Source organism: Aethalodelphis obliquidens, unplaced genomic scaffold, assembly GCF_003676395.1.
Source record: "Aethalodelphis obliquidens isolate GAN/ISIS:26980383/991018 unplaced genomic scaffold, ASM367639v1 scaffold8, whole genome shotgun sequence".
NCBI classification, from domain to species: Eukaryota; Metazoa; Chordata; class Mammalia; order Artiodactyla; family Delphinidae; genus Aethalodelphis; species Aethalodelphis obliquidens.
This window is the reverse complement of record NW_020837952.1, coordinates 39989107-40015677: the sequence shown is the minus strand read 5'-3', so window position 1 is coordinate 40015677 and position 26571 is coordinate 39989107. Positions and strand designations below refer to the sequence as shown.

General features: G+C 44.6%; 1 protein-coding gene across 1 annotated transcript; it reads left to right on the top strand.

Moving 5' to 3' along the window:
* Positions 1 to 267: 267 nt before the first annotated feature.
* Positions 268 to 23197, top strand: HAL (histidine ammonia-lyase). Its single transcript, XM_027107242.1, has 20 exons — positions 268 to 867; positions 1758 to 1818; positions 1925 to 1952; positions 2294 to 2368; positions 2461 to 2533; positions 2626 to 2692; positions 2985 to 3022; positions 3873 to 3998; positions 5050 to 5189; positions 7093 to 7140; positions 7793 to 7940; positions 8704 to 8799; positions 8897 to 8955; positions 9823 to 9903; positions 12307 to 12372; positions 12449 to 12614; positions 15129 to 15263; positions 19021 to 19129; positions 19230 to 19299; positions 21529 to 23197. Exons 1-20 carry the CDS (start codon positions 621 to 623, stop codon positions 21667 to 21669), a joined length of 1974 nt encoding a protein of 657 aa, XP_026963043.1. The 5' UTR covers positions 268 to 620; the 3' UTR covers positions 21670 to 23197.
* Positions 23198 to 26571: the final 3374 nt, after the last annotated feature.

Sequence of the window (26571 nt, the reverse complement as noted above, 5' to 3'; positions counted from 1 at the left end):
GCGGTGGCTGTCACCAAAATGGTGACCTTTAGTTGTGAAAATGATCTCTGGCCTTGCCCTCTCCCTTTGTGGAGGGACAGCTTCAGAAAACCTTCATAGTGGTAAGGGCGGAGTTGCTCAACACGTATTTGGGAATAAACAAATGCATGAAGATTGCCACACTCCCTGGTGTCACAGTTGGCCAGTGAAGAGCATTTTACAGTTGAGTAATTCCAGATAAAGACAGGAACATGGTGTTTATAAGCTGCCCTTAATGGAGGAGAACGCAGACAGAAACCAGGGGAGGGAGGAATCAGGGCCCCTGCGGAGACAGGGCCAGCAGCAGGGTCGGCAGGCTCTAGGACCCGAGGGCGGGAGAACCCAGGCCTTGCTGGCAGCAGACCTGGAGGGCAGGTGGAAAGGCGGCCTGCATCCCACTCTCCTGCCCCTCGCTCAGCTGCAAAAAAATCAAAGGGACACCGTGGGGCGCTCAATAAATATTTGTCCAATGCATGAATGAGTAAAGGCAAAGGAGGGGGCGTGTTTTGAAAGCCCATCCCACTTCTCCCTATCAACCACACCTCGGTAGTCATTCCCGGATAAAACTCTCCCCTCCCAGTGACTGTTGCCAGCGGACGACCATGCCCAGGTATACGGTGCACGTGCGTGGAGAGTGGCTGGCGGTGCCCTGCCAGGATGCGCAGCTCACGGTGGGCTGGCTGGGCCGGGAGGCCGTGCGGAGGTACATCAAGAACAAGCCAGACAATGGTGGCTTCGCCTCGGTGGACAATGTGAGCTTCCTCGTGCGCCGCTGCAAGGGCCTGGGCCTGCTGGACCACGAGGACCCGCTGGAGGTGGCCCTGGAGGACAACGAGTTCGTGGAAGTGGGTGAGTGGCCGGAAGGAAGGGGTGCGAATCACTCGGCCGGGAGGGACGGTCCCTTGTCCTCCCCAATTGTTGGGGGGGCGGGGACGGGGAAGGGATTCTCGCACACCCCTGTGAGGAAGGCAGGAGTCTTATCCACCTTTTACAACGAGGCAGCCGACTCGGAAAGGAGGAGACTTCTTACTAGTAGCAAAGACTAGATTTGAACTCAAGACCGCAGGGCTGAAGCCTTTTGCAGTTACCGAATCATTTTGAAAATCCCTTTGCCCTTCAAAAGAACCTCACCAGACTGGAGACCAGTAGCATAGATTTAAAACAAAATTAAATCTATTTTGTTTAATGAAACTATCAAACAAAAGTTTGATAGCTTCCATGGTGGCGCAGTGGTTGAGAGTCCGCCTGCCGATGCAGGGGACACGGCTTCGTGCCCCGGTCCGGGAGGATCCCACATGCCGCGGAGCGGCTGGACCCGTGAGCCATGGCTGCTGAGCCTGCGCGTCCGGAGCCTGTGCTCCGCAACGGGAGAGGCCACAACAGTGAGAGGCCCGCATACCGCAAAACAAAAACAAAAAAAACCCCATAGATTTAAATATTAAATATATTTTAAATATTAAAACAATAGATTTAAAACAAAATAAAGCCGGTGATGGGGATGGAGGTGGGGCTGGATCTTGAACTTTCATTTAAACCCTTTCATGCATGCCTGGCGCCTACATCTCTGCCTTTTGCTCTCCTCCTTTGTAAATTTTAAAGCATGAGAAGTCGTTTTAAAGCAGCCATTTCTGTAGAATTCCGAAGGCAGTTGAAGAGCCCTTTGCTTGGTTTACCAGTAACACCAAAAGTGGCTCTCCAACTGTGATCCCTACGGGGTCTCTCTTGCATTCTTGTTTCAGTTATAGAAGGGGATGCCATGTCTTCCGACTTCATTCCATCGCAACCAGAAGGAGTTTACCTGTATCCTTTCCTGCAGGCTTGTTGGTCTGCTCTGGGGGCTACTGCTACCAATGATGGGGCTGGGGCTTTTCCACACTACCCAGCATTTTCCTTTACCTGGCTACAGATACAGCAAATACCGGGAACCCGAAAAGGTAAGTTTCAAACCACTTCCTTTTTTTTAAGAAAATGAAGTCCCCCCACCCCTCATTTAAGGAGGGGGAGGGCTAGCAAAATTTATGACCAAGCACCATCAGTGAGGACAGGGCTTTATCCAGCTCTGTGTAATAGGGAAAGGCATTACGCTTTTCCACTTCTCATTTTCCTTCCTCAACCTCCTCTTCAGCAAGCTGTCTTTGTAACTAGCACATGAGTGTTTGACAGCAGTGATAAAATCTCTGACGGGTCAGAGCTTAATTCTGCTTCAGGCTTCCCTACTCTTTTGTTTGAGCGACTAAGCTGTTTGCACTCACGGAGATTCCCTTCTTTTGTGCAGTACATTGCCTTAGATGGGGACAGCCTGACCACAGAGGATCTGGTCAACTTGGGCAAGGGACGCTACAAAATCAAGGTATGCTGGAGGGAGCGGAAGGACATCCTCTGACCTTTTCCGCGGCATGTGTAAATCTTTGACATGTTCAGCTCTGACCAATGTTTTCCTAGCTCACCCCCACTGCTGAAAAGAAGGTGCAAAACTCCAGGGAAGTCATAGAAAGCATCGTGAAAGAAAAAACTGGTATCCTTTTCTCTTTGTATTACGCAGTTCTTTTTATAGGCTTAAAAGATGCCACCTGTGTCTAACTGTATAACGTCTGGTTTTTATTCTAGTTGTTTACGGCATTACTACAGGTTTTGGGAAATTTGCCAGAACTGTAATTCCTGTCAGTAAACTAGAGTAAGTTTGATTCCTCCCCACCAAACACACACACAGTCACATGCCACTTATTCTCATTTTGGAGATTTCTTTCAACAACAGAAATAATTAGCATTTGCCCCAATTTACAGATAAGGAGGGTGAGGCTCGGATTAACTCACACATGAGTTGATAAAGAAAACACAGACTTGCTGGTTTCTTCCAGTGCCCCATCATGGCTATTCTGTCCCTCCAAAGACTTAACTATGTTCCCAGCTGAGGGAACATTTTCACGGTGAGGTATCTAAGAGGGTTTTTTCTCTTTCTCTTCCAGGGAGCTCCAGGTCAACCTAGTACGTTCACATTCTTCAGGTAACTCACTCCAAACATTCAGTGCCTTCCAGATCTTGTTTGATTTGAATGAAGTGCAGTCGGTCCTCGGTATCTCCAGGTTCTGCATTCCCAGATTCAACCAGCCTGGGATGTTGGCTGAATCCACAGATTAGGAACCCGGAGATCCTGAGGGCCGATGTAGGATCCTGAGATCCTACATCACTTTATATAAGGGACTTGAACATCCGGGGATTTTGGTATCTGCAGGGGGGTTGGGTTGGGGGCCCTGGAACCAATACCCGGACGACTGCATAGCGCAGTGCCAGGCATCCTTTAACAGCATCCAGAAGCTAGCGGATTCCAAGGAGTAGGTGCCAATTCTGCTGCCGGGGTGGGGCAGAGAGGGGGGAAGCAGAAAGCATCACACAAGACCACCTTTCAACTGAATCTCAGAAAAAGGAATGGGCCAGGTGAAAGGATGGGGTTGGCATGGGAGCGTGGATACCGTCGTGCCAAGAGAGTGATGCAGTCAGGGGACGAAATTAAGGCTGGAACTCAGGGAGGGGTTGTTCGGGACGAGGTGAGACGGGAAAGTCTGTCAAGAATCCCATCAGACTGCAAGAGAGCTTGTGCTGAGGAGTCCAGACGCTATTCTAAGGGTATTGAGGAGGGCGGGGCGTTCGCTGACGCTTCCAAGAAGGGCAAGTGAGAAGGCAAAACTGGATTCTCATATCTGTCTGGAAGATGAGACTTGAAGAAGCAAGAGAATCAGGAGAGAAAGTAGTGCAAGTATCTGAGCCAAGACGTGGCGAGAAATCTGAGATGGAGACAGCTGGGAGAAGGAAAAAATTTCGTTTTTCTTGGAGAAAACATCAATTCTGTTTTGTAGGTGTTGGGAAGCCACTAATCCCTGAGAGATGTCGGATGCTCTTGGCTTTAAGGATCAATGTCTTAGCCAAAGGATACAGTGGCATTTCCCTGGAGACTCTCAAACAAGTTATCGAAGTATTTAATGGTAATGCAACAGATACCCAACTGACCCTCCAATGAGGTTGTGGGTGTACCACAGGTAGACTTGATTGATGGGGTGGTGAGAAATTGGTGAGAAAAGAAGACATAAACTAATGCAGATGAGTGGGAAATGTGCTTGGCAAGAAGGAGGTTAGCTAGATGGGGGTGCAAGGTAGGAGGGAGGCAGAGACTCTTTCTCCTGTGGACTTTCACCCATTCTCTATCAACCTTCACTTAGCATTTGGCATCTTTAAGACTAGAATAAGCCCCTTAAGTCTGGCCTTAAGTTCAGGGCTGGAGGCTCACGGGCCCAGCCGCTCCGCAGCATGTGGGATCTTCCCGGACCGGGGCACGAACCCGTGTCCCCCGCATCAGCAGGCAGACTCTCAACCACTGCGGCACCAGGGAAGCCCTCCAATAGTTTTTAATGGCTACATACACCAATCAGTCCTATGAAAGTCTTTTAATTCCTATTTGGATCATTTTAAACTTTATGTTCTTAGAAAGAAGGCAGCAAAGAATAACAGCTAGCTCCTGATCACATCTTTAAGATACATTGCTAGAATTTCTAGAAATTTCTAGGTCAGATTAGAACATGCACAGTAACAGTAAACAAAGGGGCAGAGGACCAAGGTGAAGGAAGAAGTTAAAGGAAGAGGTAGTCATTATGGGGGCACGGGTTCCAGATCACCTTTCCTCCATGCAGTCTGATCTTAATTCTTTATGGACAGTGTTCTCCCAACCCCTTCACACAGCACATCCGAGCATGTCCTGGCTAAAACCTGTAACGCTTCCCGTTGTCCTTAGGATAAAGTCTAAACTTAAAGTGGCTTCCAGAGAAAGCTTTGCTCCCGGGAGGGTCCTCCTTCCTTCCCTCCTTTCTTTCTCTCTTCCCTGCCTTTCTTTCTCTCTTTCTCCCCCTCTCCTTTTTCTTTCTATAGCAGTTCAGCCAGGTCCCTTAAGCATTAGTTGTGCTTGAGGAATTGTCTTTCCCTAAAGCGAGGATGGCCAGAATGAAGTACTCTTGAAGTAACCGGTGCCTCTTTCTCTCCCAGCCTCCTGCCTGCCCTATGTTCCAGAGAAAGGAACCGTTGGTGCCAGTGGAGACCTGGCCCCACTCTCTCATCTTGCTCTCGGGCTAATTGGGGAAGGGAAGATGTGGTCTCCGAAGAGTGGCTGGGCTGACGCTAAATACGTAAGATTTTAATAACAGCTTCCACCTGCAGTAATTTCCCGAGGCTGGACACCAGGTGTACTTGCATGCTTTCTAGCACTCCATCCTTACAGCAGCCCGACAAGGGAGCCAACGTTATCCCTATACTATGGCTGTGACAACAGAAGCTTAGAAGTGTGGACAGTCAGGAGCTCAGCCTTTGCGCAGTACAGATGTCAAATAGGCAAGGCTCTTAGCTTCCATGTGCAACTGTCAACCTTCTGGACTTGGTGATCACCTTGGTAAAAAGGTACAGCAGCCAGTGTTAACTGCGGGAATTTATTCTGCATCTAAAACATTTCCAGTGCCTGGCCAGGAGGTCACATGTTGTTGCAGGTTTATTTACTTGCTGGTCTAATAGGTACAGAGCTGCGGATCATAGCACTGACTTATAACCTCTGGAAAGGAGGCTCCACTCCCCCCTCCCCCCCAAGCACTCATCTGGTGGCCAATCAGAAAGGCTTGTTTTTGATAAAGCTTTAACGTTTTCTTCATTCATCTCCAAATTCATCAGAGCAGCCCAAAGAATTGTTTGAAGTGTCGTCTCTGATCTCTTGCTGGGAGGTCCCCTAACAGTAACTGAAGGGGCAGAGGACCAAGGAGGAAGAAGTTAAGGGAACAGATAGTCCTTCGGGGGTTTGGGTTCTAGATCACCTTCCTTCTATGCAGACTGGTCTTCATTACTTCTCTATGTACAGTGTTCCCACAACCACCTTCACTCAGCAAATCCAAACGTGTCCTGGCCAAAACGTGCAATGCTTCTCACTGCCCTCAGGGTGATGTCTAAAATTAAAGTGGCTTACAAGAGTCTTGCCTGTCATATCCACACGCCCCAGCCAAATCCTTCCCCAGCAACATTGTACATCACAGAAGCGAGAGGTGGCCTGCGGCTGGAGTGCCCTCTGTCCTAGGCAGAGGGACGAGCCATGTCCCTTCTTCTCTTCCTGCTTCTGATAAGTCCTCTGAGAAACTTCCCTCTCTGCTCTTCTGGTTCTTTTCCCTATAGGCCCACCCCGTCAAGTCCCTTTTGCCCCTCCTTTGTGCCCTCCGAGCATCTTACGTGATTATTTTCCACGGAACCCTACCCACTTCCTACCTCCAGTTACACTTAACATACTATGACTGTGTTTGCCCTTGAGCTTGTCTGTCTCCATTTTTCCTACCCTCAGCCCCACTCCTGGGACAGAGTTAATCATGTGTTAGATATTCTAATAAGCTTGTGAAATTGACAGAGTCAGTGGTCCTGCCTCTGTGTCTTCCTTCTCCCCTAGAGGGACCTTAACCTAGTGATTGCTTTCACTTCTTTTATTTCAGGGGAAGATCATTCTGCCCATTTCCCCTCAGGATTCTGTGTCCATCTCTTGGGCCCATAAGTCCCTCTTCACTGGTGCTCACACATTTGCCATACAAGTGAGAAGCCCTGCTCTGAGGCTCTGCTAGTGTTCAGACAAGTAGGACGAGGGTGGAGGACTTTTTAGGTCAAGCTCTGGAGGCCAGGGAACGTGGACAGAGTTTGGAGCTCAGCCTTAGCGCACATGCATCTGGATGTGCATCTGCTCAGGAAGCAGCAGTAAAAAAAAAAAGTGAATCACTGAAGTGGAAACTGAAAGCAAAGGACCTAGAAACCAACATTCAGGGTTGATTTTATAGACACTAGCCCCTGATGTAGGTACAAAAATTACTCGAAAGCTAAGTCTGCTTGCAGACTAGAGAACAGAACTAGAGGATAGACCAGCGAAGATAAACAGAACCAATTCACGTAGGTCTAATCTTTTATAAGACAGACCTTTGGGCTTAAAAAGACTTTTATTGGATTCCACATGAAATTAGAAATATGCTGGTATTTCATTTGATACCCATTTTTACCTTTTAAATCATTCTACAGGTCCTGGCAGCTCATGGATTGAAACCAATTGTTTTGAAGCCAAAAGAGGTAAGGAGACTAAGGAAAATTTGTTCACTTTAACAAATCTTTACTTAATAGCTATTTTCAGTCTTAATATCAGCCTCACTCGTATCTTAAAATAAACATAGCTCCCATGTTTGCTTAAGTTGGGCACTGAAGAAAGGGCTCTGCCTTAAGCACTGAAAAGACTCTTCAGGCCACAGATGCCTAGGGGTTCTTTTACAGAAGAACTTAAACTTCAAATCAGGATCTCTAAGGACCCCTAAGAGATGCTGTAAGGCAGCGTCCCTTGGGATGCTCTAAGCCAAGAGTCTCGGACCAGAAATTGTTCAAGGTGTCTTGTCTATAATGATGAGAAGTTGAAGAAGAAATGCAGCATAATTAAGAGCTAAAGATTTGATATGCCATCTACATTGGAGCACCACTGCTGCCTTAATGACGGGGACACTTAACAGCTATTCCATTTGCTAGATTTACACTAATGATTTCACATATGTTAGCACTTCATCCTTGCATCCTTCAATACGCATTACTGCCCTGCACTTTAGAAACCATGGATCAACGTCATTCAACCGACAGGCTAACTTTTCTCTTATGAAAGCAAAAGATAGGAAATCAACTTGCACATACACCTGTTACAACAAACAGCGTCTGGACACTTCTCTCCCCTTCCACAAAGGGTCTGGCGCTCATCAACGGGACGCAGATGATCACCTCCCTGGGCTGTGAAGCTGTGGAGAGAGCCAGTGCCATTGCTCGGCAGGCTGACATAGTGGCGTCCTTGACCCTCGAGGTGTTGAAGGGCACCACCAAAGCCTTCGATACTGGTCAGCATGGCTCTTCTGTTGGTTTGCTATTCATTCAGGCAGAGCTCGGGTGCAGGGGGGGAGGGGAGGCTGGTCAAGGTGTTCAGACGCGGGAGTGGTGGGGGTAGATGGCAGGGAAGAAGAAAATCCAAGTGCCTGTGCCTTCGTAGGACTGCTGCAGCTTCATCTAAGTTACGCCACACTTGACCCTTGAAACGACCGTGTTTCACAGACCAATGCTGACCCAGAGGGTTAAGTGACCTGCCCCAGATCACCAGCTCTGACTCCCATCAAACTACATGTTGTCTTAAGAATCTATGGGCAGGATTTGAGAGCTAGAGTAGGATTAGCACTGATCCCCACTTGAAAATCGGGAGAGAAAAATTGTAGAAGTGGTAGCTTTTCTAGAAAATAATGACTTGGAAAGACTCCCTACTCTTATATGTAGTAGGACCAAAAAAACTATCTAAAAATGACTTAGTTAAATTAGGCCACTATTGAGCTCCCTTCCATTATGAGCCTAAGTCTTTTTAGGGTAGGCCCAGTGTCTTGAGTTGAATTCCCAGAGATCTCAACACATAGTTTACACTCAGATATTTAAAGTAGAAAGAATAAAGTCCATAAGGAAAATCTTGCTTTGGAGTTAAGTTTCTAATCCTGAGTGATGGTTAAGGACCCCTGGACTTTTGAGGGCTGTGTCAGCACAGTGGGTGGTTCTGTTCCAGCGATGGTAGTTCATTCAATATAAGAATTGCTCAGACTTTTCCTCTTTCATCAATTCTAGACATTCACGCTGTTCGCCCTCATCGTGGGCAAGTTGAAGTCGCTTTTCGGTTTCGGTCCCTCTTGGACTCAGATCACCACCCATCTGAAATAGCAGGTCTGGGCGTGCCTATGTGAATGAGCTTATTTGCTTTTGGAAATTATTGGAAAGAACTGCTAACATGCCCCCTGCCATCCCTGTACCTTTTCCACAGAAAGTCACAGGTTCTGTGATCGTGTTCAGGACGCTTACACCTTGCGCTGCTGTCCACAGGTAAACAAAAAAGCTAACAAGTTTCTATTCTTTCCCCCAGTTTGTCGGGGTGGGGAATAGAAAGAGAGGAAGGTGTTAGAAAGTCATGTAATGGTCAATGGTAGTCCAGATTTCATTACTGCCTCTATTAAAAATGATGTCTATGTAATAATTCGACTTTCCAATTATTGTAAAGTTTCTGTTCTATATGGTAAGCTGCTTGTTTCCCTTTGAATTACTTTGCTCAACCCCCATGTAGAGAAGTCCGACGGACAGCTTGTTGTTTTGGTTTAGTGCCCTAACTTTAAAAAATTCTTAGTAATAGCATCATCCTAACCAGTTAATGGAGTTTTACTGGCTCTACCTGTTAGACAGAACTAGAACCAGTCTGCCAGGAACGTTCATGGGAAAATCTAACCACAATTCAAGGGCATATCCATGGTTAGATCTTATCTGCATTTAATAGGCAGACATAAACCATTATAAATGAATCTGTGAGTCATAACTTTAAATATAAAATGCAGATGACCTGGGTTGGCATGAGGCAACCTACACTGCAGATGTTCCAACTCATCTGCAAATGGCAGTTAAGTGACAGACTAACATGCATCTCAAGGGTGAAACAATATTTCAGGTTGTACCAAGTTCCAATCTGTAGGGTACTAAAGAGTCCTCCCTAGCATAAATACCCTCTTTTCCTTGTTCTCAGCAAGTTCTGTTCTAGCTTAGATTTAAAATGTCTATGGGGAAGAATTGCCAAATTGGCTCCACAGTAAGAAGAAATCCCAGTTTAAATTGTTCTTGCTATTCTAATAAGAATATCAGACTATGTGACAGGGACCATTATCAGTGTCTTCCATGTATAGCTCATTTGATCTTGTCTTCTAGATCCACGGTGTGGTGAACGACACAATAGCATTTGTGAAGAACATCATTACCACAGAAATTAACAGTGCAACAGATAATCCTGTATCTTTTGATGGTTTACTAAGCTGTGATTATAGAATTCCAGCTGGTCATTTTAAGATCTAAGTGATCGTTTTGTGTAGCCTCTCTGTTGCTCCGTTTCATAGACTACGTACTTGGGCTCCGAGGTTAAATGCCTTGCTCTATAGCGAAACTGGTAAGTGTCAGAGGCAGATCTGTGAACCTAGTCTCAGGTTCGGAGTCTAACGTGCTGTGCTTCCAAAACTGACAGATGAAAGATTAAAGGGGGTATTTCCAACATTGGCTGCAGAGTTTCACGAAGACCTCTGCCCTGAAACCCACTGCTGAGGTTGTTGGTAGAAGGATGAAGATCTACATCACAAGTGTGATTGTAGAGACCCTGGGTAGGATGGCATTTATGTGAGCCTTCCTAGGGCGAGTGATACCATGGTGCACTAAACAGAGGCAACCTTTTAACACTTACCTAAGTATTGATCAAAGAGTTATGGCTTTCCTCATCCTGAGTTTATTTCTGACATGGAGTTTAGTCAAATCAGTGTTCCCATATTTGTACAAAGAAGAGTAACAATGCTTCCGTCTCTCAAGGATGGAGCCCTTCTTTCCCTTCACGGTGTGGGTATCTCAGCGTCATCTTGTTTTTGCTATGGAAGGTTCTGTGATGGCTTAGTTCCCCCAGAAGTCAATGTGATCGGTCAGGAGGTACACAGGCAAAGTCTTCACAGGGACAATACTGCCTTTGAAGACCATCCAACCCCTTAGGAATCTATTTCTCCCACCCCACATCTGCCTCAGTTCTTAACATTGGAGAAAGTAAGCCCTAAAAGCCTTACACAGCCCGGGCTAGCAGAGAGCAGCTGTATAAGGTTTCTCACTAGACCTTTTCAATGTGGCTTCTCTGACAAGCTTACTTCAGGAGGTGCATTTTATGTCCTCTCAGGTTGTTTTACAGTTAAGTCAGACCCAAGCTAAATACCCCTCAACTCACTAACCCTTCTCAACACCATCCACCCCCAAATGGAGAAGTAGTTTTCATGAACTCCGTGCATTCTTCTCTCATCTCTTATTTCTTGCACTGTAGAGCAGAGGTATCCATTCTACACTTAACATAATTTAGACTTGAAAGGGTATCTTACGGAGTAATAAAAAGCAAAACAAATAAACAAAAATACCATTAAATTACTGGCCAAGGGAGGGAGGATCATTCCCTGCTAAATTCTTCCCCCACCACTTGCCTCAGCAAAAATTTCAGCCAAAAGTCCTTTACTTTCTCAGTGAAAGATTCTTAATTGTTGATGAATTTCCAGTTGGCTAATATTTGGGAGTTCTCCAGCAATACTGGTGTTACCCAAAAGAATATTTTTCTCAATCTTCTGTTGCATATGTAGACCATCTATTACATAGTTTATAGGAGTTAACTTCTAATTGCTATAACCTAGTAGCCAACAAATTTGGAACAACTAGAGAACAATAGATGTTGCTTAAGTTGTAAATTGGTGCAAAGATCACTTGCTCTGAGGATTCAGAGAAAACCAAGGCCTGTCGTTGGGGGCGGGTCCATGGAAAAGGGCAGGAGCTAGGTCTAAGAGGCTCACAGTCATATGCACAGAAAAGGGTAATTCCAAACTTGTTAAGTTACACATGCACCTCTACCTCTTTGGAAGTCAGAACCCTTCCTACACAGAGTGAGTTCCTAGTTAGTAGGTTGTGAATAGTCTTTAGTCCAGTAGGTGAAAATTAGCTCTTTGGAAAGTCTTTTGCTGCCTCTGTCAGGGTTCCTGTTGACTTAAGTAAAATACACGATGGAGTGGAATGATCCCTGAGAGTCTTAATGTTTGGTGAGTCCAAAGTTGCCACTGACTTCAGTGGGTTTGCAGTGACCTCTTGGCCGCCATTTGCTGTGAACACTGGCACAGGATCAGTGAGTAGAAGGTTTGAAAGTTTTCTCAGAATTGATTGTTCCAACAATTTGGTGGTTGCTCATCAGCAAAATCTTCCATTCAGCAGGTTCTTCAATGGAGCACAAGCTCGCAGTGCCCATTGAGGAAACAGAATTTGCTTTTAAACTGGTGTCCTGATCTCTGTTCTTAGTTTCAGGTTATAAACTTTTTGAGGGCAAGTACAGACCACCAGATTAGTAATGTTATGGTGTTTGAGGATCTCATCCCAAGAGAAAACATCATTTCATGCTTCAAGTTTCTTTGACCCCCAGTTGGGTGGACACAATGATCTTTAAGGTTTTTGTTTTGTTCTGTTTACCTTTGTACCCCTTCATGTCAACACCTGCCTGTGGAAAGACTCTCCTTCTCTCCACCCTACCTTTGTACAAGGGCTACCACCTCAATGTTAGAAATGAGCAACTGGGGAAAGAGTTATACTTGAAGTGATCACCAAGTGTTATGTGAAAGCCTTAACCTATTTTGAAAGATGGTCTTTGCCAGCAGGGGAGAGACTGTTTCTGGAGGAAACTTCCATGGTGAATATCCAGCCAAAGTAAGCTATTTAGAATTGCTCCTGACCCTGAAAGCATATTCTAATACAGGCCGACTGAATCGAGACACTCTTTCAGGCCCTGGACTATTTGGCCATTGGCGTCCATGAACTTGCTGCAATTAGTGAAAGAAGAATTGAAAGGCTCTGCAACCCCTCCCTCAGCGAGCTGCCTGCCTTCCTGGTGGCTGAAGGTGGTCTCAACTCTGGATTCATGATAGCCCACTGCACGGCTGCAGCCCTGGGTAAGGACACTGCACTTTGCCCAGAATGCAAGCCTAGTCACCTAAAGGCCTTTCCATTTTACCTAAAGTGTCACATTTTGTCTTTGAGATCTAACGTTTCACCACCTTCATCACGTGCATCCTCAATACAAATGCAGCAGGTTTAGAGAAAAAAAATATAAAATAAAACCTAGGCAACACTATACTGAAACATAATAACACACTAATGAGGTTGTAAATAAGGAGGTTTCCACGATTTCTCTGTAGGAAGCAATGTGACTTCACATATGAACTTCATCTATGTAGTTTTTTCACTAATCTCAATTTGAAGATTATCAGAAGGAAAAAAGCAAAAGATGTTTATAGCTACTGGTGAAACTTGAACTGATCCAAATGATTAAAGTTTGGATACATTCCGTAAGACATACCAACCACTAAAAACGTAAGGATGTGATTACAACATGCAAAAATGCTTATAAGAAGCAAGATGCCCTCTATGAGAATTGAGCTTTAATGTAGCAGATTTCTGACTCGAGACTGTAAGGGACAGAGAAGGAACATCGGAATAGAGACTGGCACAAAGGAAGTGCAAAGGGCTTCACTTATATTTACTCAATCGTCAAACAATACCAAGAGGCAGGTACTATGATTTCTTCCATTTCAAAGATGAATACTTGAAGATCCAAGAAGTTAAGTGACCTACTCAATACTGCACAGCTAGTAAGAAGTAAAGCAGAATTCAGACCCAGGCATTTTGGCTTGCAAATCTGTGCTCTCACTTCAATTAATGAGGATCTCTTTTTAATCAATACTTAATCCTAAAATATGGTTGCCAAATTTAACAAATAGAAATGCAGGCTGCCCAATTAAATTTGAATTATTCAGCATATTATCTGGTACTAAAAAATTATTTGTTTTTTAATCTGAAATTCGAATTTAACTGGGCATCTGGTATTTTTTCTGGCAAACGTACCCAAGAGGCCGGATAGCATAGTGGCTCATAAGAGCATAGACTCTGGGTCCGAATCCCAGCTCTGCCCATTTACCAGCAGCGTGATATGGAGCAAGTCTTTTAATCCTGTTGACCCTCAGTTTACTCCTGTGTAAAATGGGGGTGATAAGTTTACCCAACGGGGCTGTTTTGAGGATTAAATTAATGAATGTGTGGAATACCTTAGAACTGTGCCTAGAGTGTCATGAGCACTAAATTAATATTAGTTGTTGTTACTATTACTACTCACCCCTTCCTCAGTTAAGTCTCACACTAAGACTCAACACAGCCAACAAAGAGCCACTGAGTTCATTTTCTGTCCAGTATTTTCTCTTTACTCACTTACCTCCTTACTAAAATATCCCTCTAAGGGGCAGCAACTTCTCACATTAATATGGGGGGTGGTAATTGATTTTCAGAGAAGCGGTATGAATTTGGGAAGCCTCGTTTGGATGTGTTCAGCTGCCCTAGCTGTCATCTGAAGCTGGTCGGCTTGCTTTCATTGTAATAAAACTGGTGGTTTTCTTTTATTGGCCACTTGTAAGTTACGTTTCTGAACAAGCCCCACCAAACCAGGTGATCCACATAGCAGGTTCAGGGGCCCAGGACTTGCAGTGCTGAAACCTGAAAGTTCTGGGCAAACCAGGATGAGTGGATCACCATAGTTTATAGTATATTATCTCAGGATCCCCTATAGCATAGAAAAGAACTGCAGCTTCACTCAGAGCTGCTCTCAAAGTTCAAAAAAAGAGAGGAAAAGACTCTTTGCGTTTGACCTTTCCCAGCTTCTGAAGCTGGGGAGAAGGAACTCTGTGATCTAGGTTCTTGCTACTTAAGGTGTAGTCCTCTGGCCCAAAATACAGCCATCACCGGCAATCTGTTAGAACAGCAGAATATCAGCCCCCATCTAAAACTCAACATTTGCACTTTTAACAAGACCCAGTGATTCATTTGCACGATAAAGTTTGAGAGACAGCAACCTAGGCCAACTCTAGACTTCCCCCCACCTCCCCAAGACATCCCCGCAGTCATCAAGCCCTTGCTTAAACCCAGTACATCCACTTATGTCATCATTGAACAGTCTCAACTGTAAATCTTCTCGCTCAAGATCTGTGGGTCCAGCCTCAATCCCCAAACGCCACGCCTGAATTCTGATCCCACCTCCTCTGGTGACATAATCAGATTGTCCTCCAATACCTGGAAATGACCATCACCTTTTTTTATCCCGAGTCTCCCTGTTATGCTAAATGCTTCTAGTGTTTTCAACTTGGCTTTGTAATATGAGGTTTCCCATCCCGGTCTTATCTCAGAACTCACTAGAGTTTTAGAGTCCTTCTCACTTTGGGGGAAAAAAAAAAAACCAACCTTCTTCTTTTTCCCAAAGTAACTTTGGACCATCTGGTGCTTTGCTAACGACCAAGAGCTCCTGGAGAGGGTATTCCACGCAGAGGAGCACTTTGGGAAGCCATGTGTCATTTTGGCAATTTTTCTATTAGGAACATACGTAAGTATGTCCCTAACTTAACGTCTCTGGCCTCTTGCAGTTTCTGAGAACAAGGCCCTATGCCACCCCTCGTCCGTGGACTCTCTCTCCACCAGTGCCGCCACGGAGGACCATGTCTCCATGGGAGGATGGGCAGCAAGGAAAGCCCTCAGGGTCATTGAGCACGTGGAGCAAGGTAACCCCAGCCAGGCCTGGACGCAGGCCTCCCTGATAAACTATACGCCAGTGGTCCTCAGAGTGGGATCCCCACCGGCAGGATCAGCATCACCTGGGAACTCAGGGCCTGTCCCAGACCTGCTGAATCAGAGACCCTAGGAAAGACAGCAGAACAAGCTGGGTTTAGCAAGCCCTCCAGGTGGTTCTGATGCTCGGTGAAGATTAAGAACCACACCTGCTGGCGAAGCCAGTTCATCAGCTGGCTTCTTTTTTTAATATGAAAATTTTAAAACATATTCAGAAGTGGAGAGATTAGTACCAGGAACCTTCATATGCCTCACTCTAATTCAACAGTTAACACATTTGCTTCATTTTTTTCTTTTTTTTACTTTTCCCAAATTATTTTCAAGCAAATCCCTGTTGTCATGTTTTCTTCCTGCATACTTTCTCTCTCAAATACAAACTTCCTTATCCACCATGATGCCATTATCACATCCGACAAAAATCAACAATAAGTCTTGGTATCAAATTTTCCCAAATTACCTCAACGTCTTTACAGTTTGTTCAAATCAGGATTCAAGACCCACCTTTTAAATTTGGTGGCCAAGGTTTTAAGCTTCTTTTCATTTACAACAGTCCCCTCTCCCTTTTTTTTAAATTCATGCCATTGAGTAGTTAAAAAACCACGTCAGTTTTCTGACAGAGACTGACATTCTGGATTTACCTGTGAGCTTCCTCATGGTGGTACTTTTGTTCTCTGTCCCATCATTTCTTGTGTGTTGCAGTTGGTCCTAAAGACTTGACGAGGGCTTCCCTGGTGGCGCAGTGGCTGAGAGTCCACCTACCGGTGCTGGGGACACGGGTTTGTGCCCCAGTCCGGGAAGATCCCACATGCCGCGGAGCGGCTGGGCCCGTGAGCCATGGCCGCTGAGCCTTCTCAGCAAAGAGAGTTCACAGGTGGAGCCCTGTTAAGTCAACCCCTTCCAGACTTCTTAATCACTGCTTGTTTGGTTTCTTAAAGGGAAACTGCCTTCCTTTAGGCATTGTTCTCTAAATTCCTAAATTTTTGCAACTGTATTGGAAGCAATTGGCTGACAAAAGAATACCACTATTTTAAGATAAGTGTGAAAGAGTTGAGTATTCTTTTTTTGGTAACAGCTCTGTTGACATAATAATTCATATACCATACAATTCACCCATCTAAATTGTACAATTCAGTGGGTTTTAGTAGCGTTGTGAATATATCAGAGTTGTGAGTCAACACCACAATCAACTCTAGAACGTGTTCATCAACCCAAAAAGAAACCTTGTACCCTTTACTATCACTCCCTTCTCCTCCTTGTCTGGCCTGGTTCGGGTGGAAAGGCATGTATCCCTGAGCACAGTGGATTAAGTGGTGAATGAGGTATTCTCTGCCCTCTTGGGAATTAGAGTCTACCTAAAGAGGAAGACATTGAACAACAACTTGGCAACTCTTTGTAGCACTTAACAAAATCCTGACTAAAGAATTGAGTTATAGGAGGCTGTAACTGAACCTGACCTAGTTTGAAGGGATGAGAAAAGGCATTTCCAAAGGAGTATTTAAGATTAAGACCTGAAACGAATAGGGCCAGCAAACTGGGAAGAGGGGAGCAGTATTTAATAAGGAAAGGGGATGTGTGTGCATAAAATAAATTGTTCTGGGATGCGTCGCAATGATGTACAGCTGCCCACACTCAGGAAAGAACTGGGATGGATGATGAAGGGCAGTTCTCTACGTGGAGGCAGCTGACGGCTGCAGGAGGTCAGGTGAGAAGAATACCAGGAACAGAGAGGTGGTTGCACTCAGGGGAAAAGAAGACCTGAAATGTTACAAGCCCACTGGAGGAAGGAGGGAAAACTTTTCAAAGGGAGGAGCTTTCAAAACCCAGTGTGGGGACTTCCCTGGCGGTCCAGGGGTTAAGACTGGGCGCTTCCACTGCAGGGGGCGTGGGTTCATCCCCCTGGCTGGGGAGCTAAGATCCGCACGCCCTGCGGCGGTCCAAAAAAGATCAGGAGTGAGAGAGAGTCTGAAGCCCAAGCACGGACATCAGTCAAGGCCAGGGGATGGTGGGGAGGTGGGAAGGAAGGGGATGTAAGGTCAGGAGAAGCAGTCTTTTCTTAGTGAAAGGGACACAGGTATAAATTAGCCTCAGATGTCGATAAAATGAATAGCGTCAGTTTTGAAAACTTTAAGAAAGTCCTTGCAATATATCTAAGTAGAACTATTGCTTATTTGCTCAGGATGGTTTTAGTTCATGTGACTCATACTCTGTTAAGGTGAAGAAAATATTCATGGGAAACTAGAAGGTATCGCCATGATTCTTAGGATATATTAAGTGTATTTAAATTTTTGGAAGGGAAGGGCGAAGGTGGTTATTAGGCCACTGAATATCAGCTTATTTCAAAATAAACGAGAATCGTATTTTTAAAAATCCAGGTAAATCAAGATACACTGAACCCTTTGCATCTGTATCAATGAAGTGTGTGGTTTTTAGATCCCATCTGATGGCATCAGGGAGAACTTATGGTTGTGAATAGCAACGAAGAGCAGTTCACAGAATGCTGAGAGATGGTTACTCAAGGTTTTCCTGACATGTATCACGTTTATCTTGCAAACCCATCTAAGAAGCTGTTATATGCACTAGCAAAATCTGCCATTTTCCTACTCACATGTCTCCAACCAAGAGGCCAGGTTTGTGTCATGTGGGTGAGGGCGAATCAGGAAGGTTAGCCAGTTCTGATCTTGAGCTCCAGCTCTATGAAATAAGCATAAGCACTTATTTAATAAGATGCTTTACTTCTCAAAGTTTCCAGTTCCTTACGTGTAAAGTGAGGGGCCTGGACTAGAAGATGTGAAGCTTCTTCCAGGTCCTAATGGATTCTGTAACTTCATCCTCTCCCATCGTGACCTGTCTGTACTCACCAGAGTTTGGAATGTGCTTTATAAATTTTAAGACAAGAAGTCAAATGTTTTTAATACTCCATTTTGGTTAACCACTTAAGTGGCCTGATCAAGAGACCACTTAAGTGGCCTCTAAGCTTCTAAATTAACTTCTTGGCAAATAACAGAACCCAAAGTGGTTTAATTTTGAATTATATTTCTATAAAAAATTCTTCATTAGACTATATCAAATGTAGAGAGATTTAGATTTCAATATTCAGAGTGGATCTCAAGGTATGGTACATCCCACAAGCGTTCATAGCTAGGAAAAGACAGTGTAGAGATTGTTTTATCAAGAAACTTAAAGTTGGCAAGATGCCAATGGCTAGAATTTCAGTTTTAGTGGATTTGGGAGCCTTTAAGTTTGAAGGTTTGAAACAGACATTGGAGAATTAGTTCCAGGGCAACCAAAGACTCATCTGCTCATTCACTGGCTCCTTCAATCCTTTGATGAAAGTCTATCTGCCAGGTATTTCAGGCCGTAGGGAACAGCAAGACTGAAAACAAATTAAAATTTACACCAAGGTGGAAATAGGAAACAGGTCATCCATCTTGATCAGCTGAGGGGAGAAGGGGAAAGCTGATGTACCTGGATGGTCCTACCTTTCTCACCATTAAAGGTGCAGCCAGGGGGTTAGAAAAGCACATTTAAGATGGTAACCAAATACCAAGGGATCTTCATTCTACCCATAGACTGGGAGAGCCAACCATCTGTTAGCTGGCTGGCGATGGCCGTCAGCTTGCATGGGATTTGTATCCCTCAAGCATGAAGTCAGACTCTAATCAGCCGTCCCCTCGTCCTTCCTTGTTTCAGTGCTGGCCATCGAGCTTCTTGCAGCCTGCCAAGGGATAGAGTTTCTACGTCCTTTGAAAACTACCACTCCACTGGAGAAGGTCTATGACCTGGTGCGCTCAGTTGTAAGGTAAAGTCAGAACAGATTCCTGGAAAGTGACACTGTTTTAGAACTTTGAACCCTGGCAGCAGTTAACGTTGGCTCACGGTTTGATGTGCTGTCTCTGCAGGCCCTGGATAAAAGATCGCTTCATGGCCCCAGACATTGAGGCAGCGCACAGACTGCTCGTAGAGCAGAAGGTAAATTGGATACTTGGCTTAGTTCTTAGTTTGGGGTCGTTATGGGAAAGCAAAGCGGGAGTGAAGAGTGGAAAAACATTCATATTCTTTTGCTTCCTGGCTGTTCCTTGGAAGTGAACCAAAAGGTACTCATGCAACTTTCAAGGTCACTAAGAAACTATTCGATACACTCTTAAGTGTCCCATGTTGCACCCAAACATGGACTATCTAAGGATTAGAAGCTGGAATGAATTTTAAATGGAATTTGGGGACAAATATTTGTGGGGAGAAAATGAGATGAAAGGTTCATGGATTCTTCCCCATCAAGAAGGTTCTGTCTTATTAAAAATACATTCTCTTTCTGTAATGCTATCGCCACCACCACCACCTGGTTCAGTGACTGCATAGACCTGAAGAGCAAACAAATTTCCCGAGTTTTTATTCAAAGGGATCTGGATGTGTCTAGTGCACTGGTGTGTCCTGCCCCATCACACTGGGTGAGATACAGGGTCTCTTTATTGCTTCTTCCCTCTGGCTACATTGACTGCAGACACATCTGATAGGGACAGATGCCTAGAATGCAGACTTATTTTTAAAACGTAGTTTTAAAGTTCTTTAGGCCTTTCATTTGTAGGTATCATGTTCCCTAGAATGGCTTGATTTTCCCCTGGAACCATTGCACTGTTCTTGGGGAACAATTGTTTTCCTTTGACCTTCACCCCTGTCATTTAAAAGTGTTCCCTGTACCCTTTGAGGGGAATTCCCTTGCTTGCTGCCAACTTTGGTGCTAGAAGAGAGGTGTGTGAGAGCTCAGCCTTTTTTTTAATTGAAATATGATTGACATATATCATTATATTAGTTTGCAATATAATGATCTGACATTTGCATATATTGCAAAATGGTCACCACAGTACGTCTAGTTACCATGCACTACCACACATAGTTACCATTTTCTTCTCATGGTAAGAACTTTAAGAGCTACTCTCTTAGCAACTTTCAAATATACAGTGCAGTATTATTAACTATGGTCACCAAGCTGTACATGACATCTCCAGGATTTGTTTACTTTATAAGTGGGATTTTGCACCTTTTGACCCCCTCCACCCACTCCCCCAAACCCCTGCCTCTGGCAACCACCGATCTGTTCTCTGCATCTATGAGCTCATTTTTTTTTTTTTTTTTTAGAGTCCACATATAAGTGAGATCGTACGATATTTGTCTTTCTCTGTCTGACTTATTTCACCTAACATGATGCCCTCAAGATCCATCCATGTTGTTGCAAATGGCAAGAGTTCCTTCTTTTTTTAGGGCTGAATAAAATTCCAGTGTGTGTGTGTGTGTGTGTGTGTGTGTGTGTGTGTGTGTGTCTCACAATTTCTGTATCATTCATCCATTGATGGACACTTAGGTTTCTTCCGTGCCTTGGCTATTGTAAATAGTGCAGTGAACCTGGGGGTGCAGATATCTTTTCAAGGAGGCTAGTTTTTGAAAGAATACATTTTCTAAGGTAATACAAAAGAATAGGAAATGCTCCTTCCCTGTCAGCGGCCAACCAGATAAAAAGCAGCTATAATATAAACGAAAAGCCGGACTTTAGTTTGAGAAGATGTTATGCTTGAAAGGAAATAGGTTCGTGGGTGGAGGTAAACACTAAACAAGGCTGTGAAACAGTGCTTTTCAAACTGTAAAGTGCACGTGAATTTCTAGGGGATCTTGTTAAAGTGCAGGCTCGGACTCAGTAGGTCTGCAGTGGGGCTGACATTCTGACTTGTCCCAAGCGATGCTGACGCTGCTGGTCCAGGGGCCACGTTCTGAGTAGCAAGGGTCCAAAGAACAGAGGGCGTGTGGCATGGAAAGATAGCAAAGAGAAAATCCACTGCCTCTTATCATTTAAGGCTTGCCTTAGAAAACACACAGTCCCATCCTTGAGCGACCTTCCTTAATTCCATCCACACTGAATTCTCTAGGCTTCGTTTGTTTCCTGGCTTGTTTTGCTTTAGAAGAGTAAAGCAGCTGAAAGCCTTCATGGTAACTTTAGAAACATTTTGGACTTTGTATTTTTAAAGCTGTTAAAGCAACCAAAGGCTCATTGACAGATCATGTGTCAAATGGCTTATAATAAAAGCAAGCAAACAGCTGCTGTGTTATCTAGTCAGAGATAGTGTTTTGACTTCACATGAAGCTGATGTTTAATGACATGTGAAAACAAGGTTGTCAACGCTTTGACTTTGTTTTGTCCTTGCATTTCAGGTTTGGGAAGTAGCTGCACCGTACATCGAAAAATACAGAATGGAGCATATTCCGGAATCAAGACCTGTTTCTCCAACAGCATTTTCATTGGAATTTCTGCACAGGAAATCGACCAAAATCCCAGAGTCTGAGGATGTTTAATGCTTTTTGTCACGAATTAGCAGATCAGATGGTACTTAGTTTAACAGCAAACAGTATTATGCTGAAGGAGAGACCTGAGAACTTTCTCAGGTGGATCAATCAATTATCTAGTTCGGCTCTAATACCTGCTCTGGTTAGGCTGGTGACGGTATTACATTTACTAAATCTAGCACTGGTTACAGATGCAGCTGGTGTTTCCAGATTACAGGAGTTTTCTTGTTTCCTAATGAAATCTACAGGCCGCTCACTCTAAGGGTGAGAAGACTAACCACAACTGCATGGACCTTTGACTCAATATTAGATGAACTCAAATCTTGAGACAGATTGATGGCATTGTTTTCCAAAAACGTTAGACTTTTGTGAATCTTTTTTTGTTGTTTTGGGTTTGTTTGGTTTTTTTTTTCTTTGTCAAACTCTCCACTAGTTAACTTTGGCTGATGGTACGGTGCCATGCTATGATGAATGTTCCGTAATATGTCTTTGTAAACAACACTTTTTAAGTCATAATTAGTTCTTGAGCTGCTTTTTCTTTTATTCATGGAATCATACTAAAGAATAGTCAACAGGTCAACAAGAGATTCTGTGTAAAGGAGTTAAGGAAGGAATATAAAGATTGCTGTGGGAGTGGTTCTCAATGAATCGTGCATTTCATATTTATCAGATGTCACCGCACATATCAGAAAAAGGATTCAGATGCTTAAACTGGAGTAGGAGGTTAGTGTTATTGCTACTAAATTTACCACGTGTTAGTACTCTATTCACATTCTTGTAATAACCCAGCTTAAGACGCCTCCTCATTTCACAGCTAAGGAATCTGATGTCCAGAAGTTAACCAACCCCCTCTCTATAAGAGTAATCATTAAAACAAGGCCCCGTTGACAAAGGTCAGATGCGCCCTAGGATGTTACCCAATCTGTTCCCTCCCCTTCCCGCAAAGAAGATAAAGAACCTGCTGGAAAGGCTTAAGTGTGATTGTCCCGATGAAGGATGGGTCACATGACTTCTTGGCTTCCCGAAGCTGTGACTTTGCACCCTTCTGTGCAAACATAAGCAAGGCGCTTTCCAAGTGCAGGAATGTGACCCCACGGCTCTAACAACGGCAGCTGGTCAAGGAAAGGACAGGCACACCTGCCAGCTTGCCTACCCGATTACAGCCTTTTCACGGTAGAGTCTTCTCTTAGGTTGCAGCCTGTCCACAGGAAAGGTAGAGACAGGAGTGCAAACCAAAATTCAGTGAAGCAAAATGTGCTGAGGAACCTGTTCGCCGAAAGGTGGTTCTTCATGCTGTTCTTTGCTGAAATGTAAACACACAAATGAAGTTTATTCATTCTTATCCACGAGCTGCAGTGGAGCCAGTAAACCCAGTGGTTTGATGGCTGTTCGTCACTGGTACGGGGCGGGTTGGTTTCCCACAGGCCCGCGCGGTCCTCTGGGGCCCTCTGTCATTGAGTTTTCTACACAGCTCTGTACTATGCCATCAAGGGAGTTTCCAGGTAAATGTGGAATAAACTAAGTCTCAACTGTCTTATGTCATTGCTGTATTCTTAGATTTTTTTTATAACAAAGTTTAACACCTTGTCAGGGAAAGGTTATTCTAACTGCAGTTAATTACATTTCTGAAAGATTTCGTCAGTGAATGTTCACACGGTACAAAGTGTCTTTAGAAAATGTGATTGCTTCGGTACACATTCTCTCTCTTCCCCACTGAGCAGCCCAGAAGAGCCGGAGGCATCACGATTTCTGCCCCAGTGAGCTCACCTGGGCTTCTTCACCTGTTCTCTCGGGGCAGCCACAGAGCAAACCCCAAAGCGCAAGGGATTTTCAAGCTTCTTTTGTGCCACATTTGCTAATGTCCTGTTGCCCAAAGCAAGTCACGCATCAAGCCCAAGTGAGTTTGGGAGAGTAACACACAAGGGCGTGGGCGTGTGGTTTGGGGGCTGTAGCTGTCACAGTCTGCCGCATACGTGAAATTCCACACATAACCTGAAAACTTCCCGGGAAGCTACTTTTCATTACTACTTTAAACTTGTGTCTCCTTTCTGAATCTGGTCCCTGGATGATTAGCTTTTTTATTAAACCTTCTAATTATCTCATGAATAGCATGATCATTTTGCATCTGGGGGTTTACTTTGGTTGAAGGTATTAACTTATTAAATGGAAACACTGAAATTATACCAAAAAACAAAACCACAAAAAGAGTTGGAGGAAATTCGTTTCAGCTCAGGGCACAGGCCTGGTTCGTCTCAAGGGGGTCCCATTCCCTTTACTGGGTGATTAGTTCAAGAGACAGCAGAGGTTGCAATTTGGGCCAATGAGACAGAAGAATTTTACTGCAGGCTTGAGAAAACGCTTTCTCTCCTGAGAGCCGTGACAGCCAGGCTTTCTCCCTCTTCTGTATGACCCCAGTGAGAAAGCACAAAGCCCCTCTGGCTGCTGCGAGTCAGCCACACCTGGGGGAACCTGGCCTTGGGGCGCCACCAACACTGGAGGACAGAACAGAGGGAGGGAAGGGATCTGGGTCTTCAGGATTACTGAGCGGCTGGGTAAACCACTCCTGAAGCCTGTCCTTCCTGTGAAATTCCGAGGGGGAGCTAATGAGCTTCCTTATTTTTTTTTTAACATCTTTATTGGAGTATAATTGCTTTACAATGGTGTGTTAGTTTCTGCTGTATAACAAAGTGAATCAGCTATACATATACATATATCCTCATATCCCCTCCCTCTTGCGTCTCCCTCTCACCCTCCCTATCCCACCCCTCTAGGTGGTCACAAAGCACCAAAACACCGAGCTGATCTCCCTGTGCTATGCGGCTGCTTCCCACTAGCCATCTAGTTTACATTTGGTAGTGTATATATGTCCATGCCTCTCTCTCACTTCGTCCCATCTTACCCTTCCCCCTCCCCATGTCCTCAAGTCCATTCTCTACGTCTGCATCTTTATTCCTGTCCTGCCCCTAGGTTCTTCAGAACCATCTTTTATTTTAGATTCCATATATACACGTTAGCATACGGTATTTGTTCTTCTCTGTCTGAGAATATTTACTTCACTCTGTATGACAGACTCTAGGTCCATCCACCTCACTACAAATAACTCAGTTTCGTTCCGTTTTATGACTGAGTAATATTCCATTGTATATATGTGCCGCATCTTCTTTATCCATTCATCTGTCGATGGACACTTAGGTTGCTTCCATGTCCTGGCTATTGTAAATAGAGCTGCAATGAACATTGTGGTACATGACTCTTTTTGAATGATGATTTTCTCAGGGTATAAGCCCAGTAGTGGGATTGCTGGGTCATATGGTAGTTTTATGTTTAGTTTCTTAAGGAACCTCCCTACTGTTCTCCATAGTGGCTGTATCAATTTACATTCCCACCAACAGTGCAAGAGGGTTCCCTTTTCTCCACACCCTCTCCAGCATTTATTGTTTGTAGAATTTTTGATGATGGCCATTCTGACCGCTGTGAGTTGATACCTCATTACAGTTCTGATTTGCATTTCTCTAATGATTAATGATGTTGAGCATTCTTTCATGTGTTTGTTGGCAGTCTGTATATCTTGTTTGGAGAAATGTCTGTTTAGGTCTTCTGCCCATTTTTGGATTGGGTTGTTTGTTTTTTTGATATTGAGCTGCATGAGCTGCTTGTAAATTCTGGAGACTAATCCTTTGTCACTTGCTTCGTTTGCAAATATTTTCTCGGATTTTGAGGGCTGTCTTTTCATCTTGTTTATGTTTTCCTTTGCTGTGCAAAAGCTTTTAAGTTTCATTAGGTCCCATTTGTTTGTCTTTCTTTTTGTTTCCATTTCTCTAGGAGACTGGTCAAAAAGGGTCTTGCTGTGAGGTATGTCATAGAGGAACTTCCTTATTTTTCAAACCAATTCTAGTCAGTGCGTTCACATCTCACTGTGCCATTTCCAGAGCTTTCCACCCAGATTTCTAGCACCTGATACCTCCTACTGTCTCCACCAAAGGACTTGGTTAAGGTGTCTTGCCAGAGTCCACTCACACAGCACATACCTGAGTGCCTACTCTGTTCACTAAAACCAGATTAATCTTTCTACCACAACACTCTTGTACTGGGCCTAACCTGTTCAGAAACTTGCAGTGGCTTCCCCTGACTTTAAGAATGAAGTTCCAGGACTTCCCTGGTGGCACAGTGCTTAAGAATTCGCCTGCCAGTGCAGGGGACACGGGTTCGAGCCTTGGTCCGGGAAGATCCCACATGCCGCAGAGCAACTAAGCCCATGCGCCACAACTACTGAGCCTGTGCTCTGGAGCCCGCGAGCCACAACTACTGAAGCCCGCGTGCCTACAGCCCGTGCTCTGCAACAAAAGAAGCCACCGCAATGAGAAGCCCGTGCACCACAACAAAGAGTAGTCCCCACTCGCCGCAACTAGAGAAAGCCCGCGTGCAGCAACTAAGACCCAACCTGAGTCGATCTGACCTTCCCCGCCCCCACTGAACCCTCCACTCTAGGAAGACTCAGGCATCCCCCCCTTCTGAACACCCCATGATGCTCCATCTCCGGAGCCTTTCCCTCACATCAAAATCTTTCCAATCTCTCAAGCTGAGGATGGCCATGCCCTTTTCCACCCAGCCATGGAATTGTTTCTCGTTGGGTTTCACTTTTCCACTTTACTCCCCCGTAAGCATCATCTATTATATTCTGGAATTCATATGCTTTTTCCAATATACATAACAAGTATTTTCCTTAACACTGCATTCCTGGGTTGGCCTGCTGAGTGTGTTTTAATAAGCAGTTTTCCCTAGGACCGTCTGTATGCTTGTGCAGCCATTCATTAATTCATTCACTGATCGCCTACTATGAACCAGTCACTACACTAGATCCTGGGGACATGACCAGGCCCCTGCCCTCTACTAACACACAATCTAAAGGGA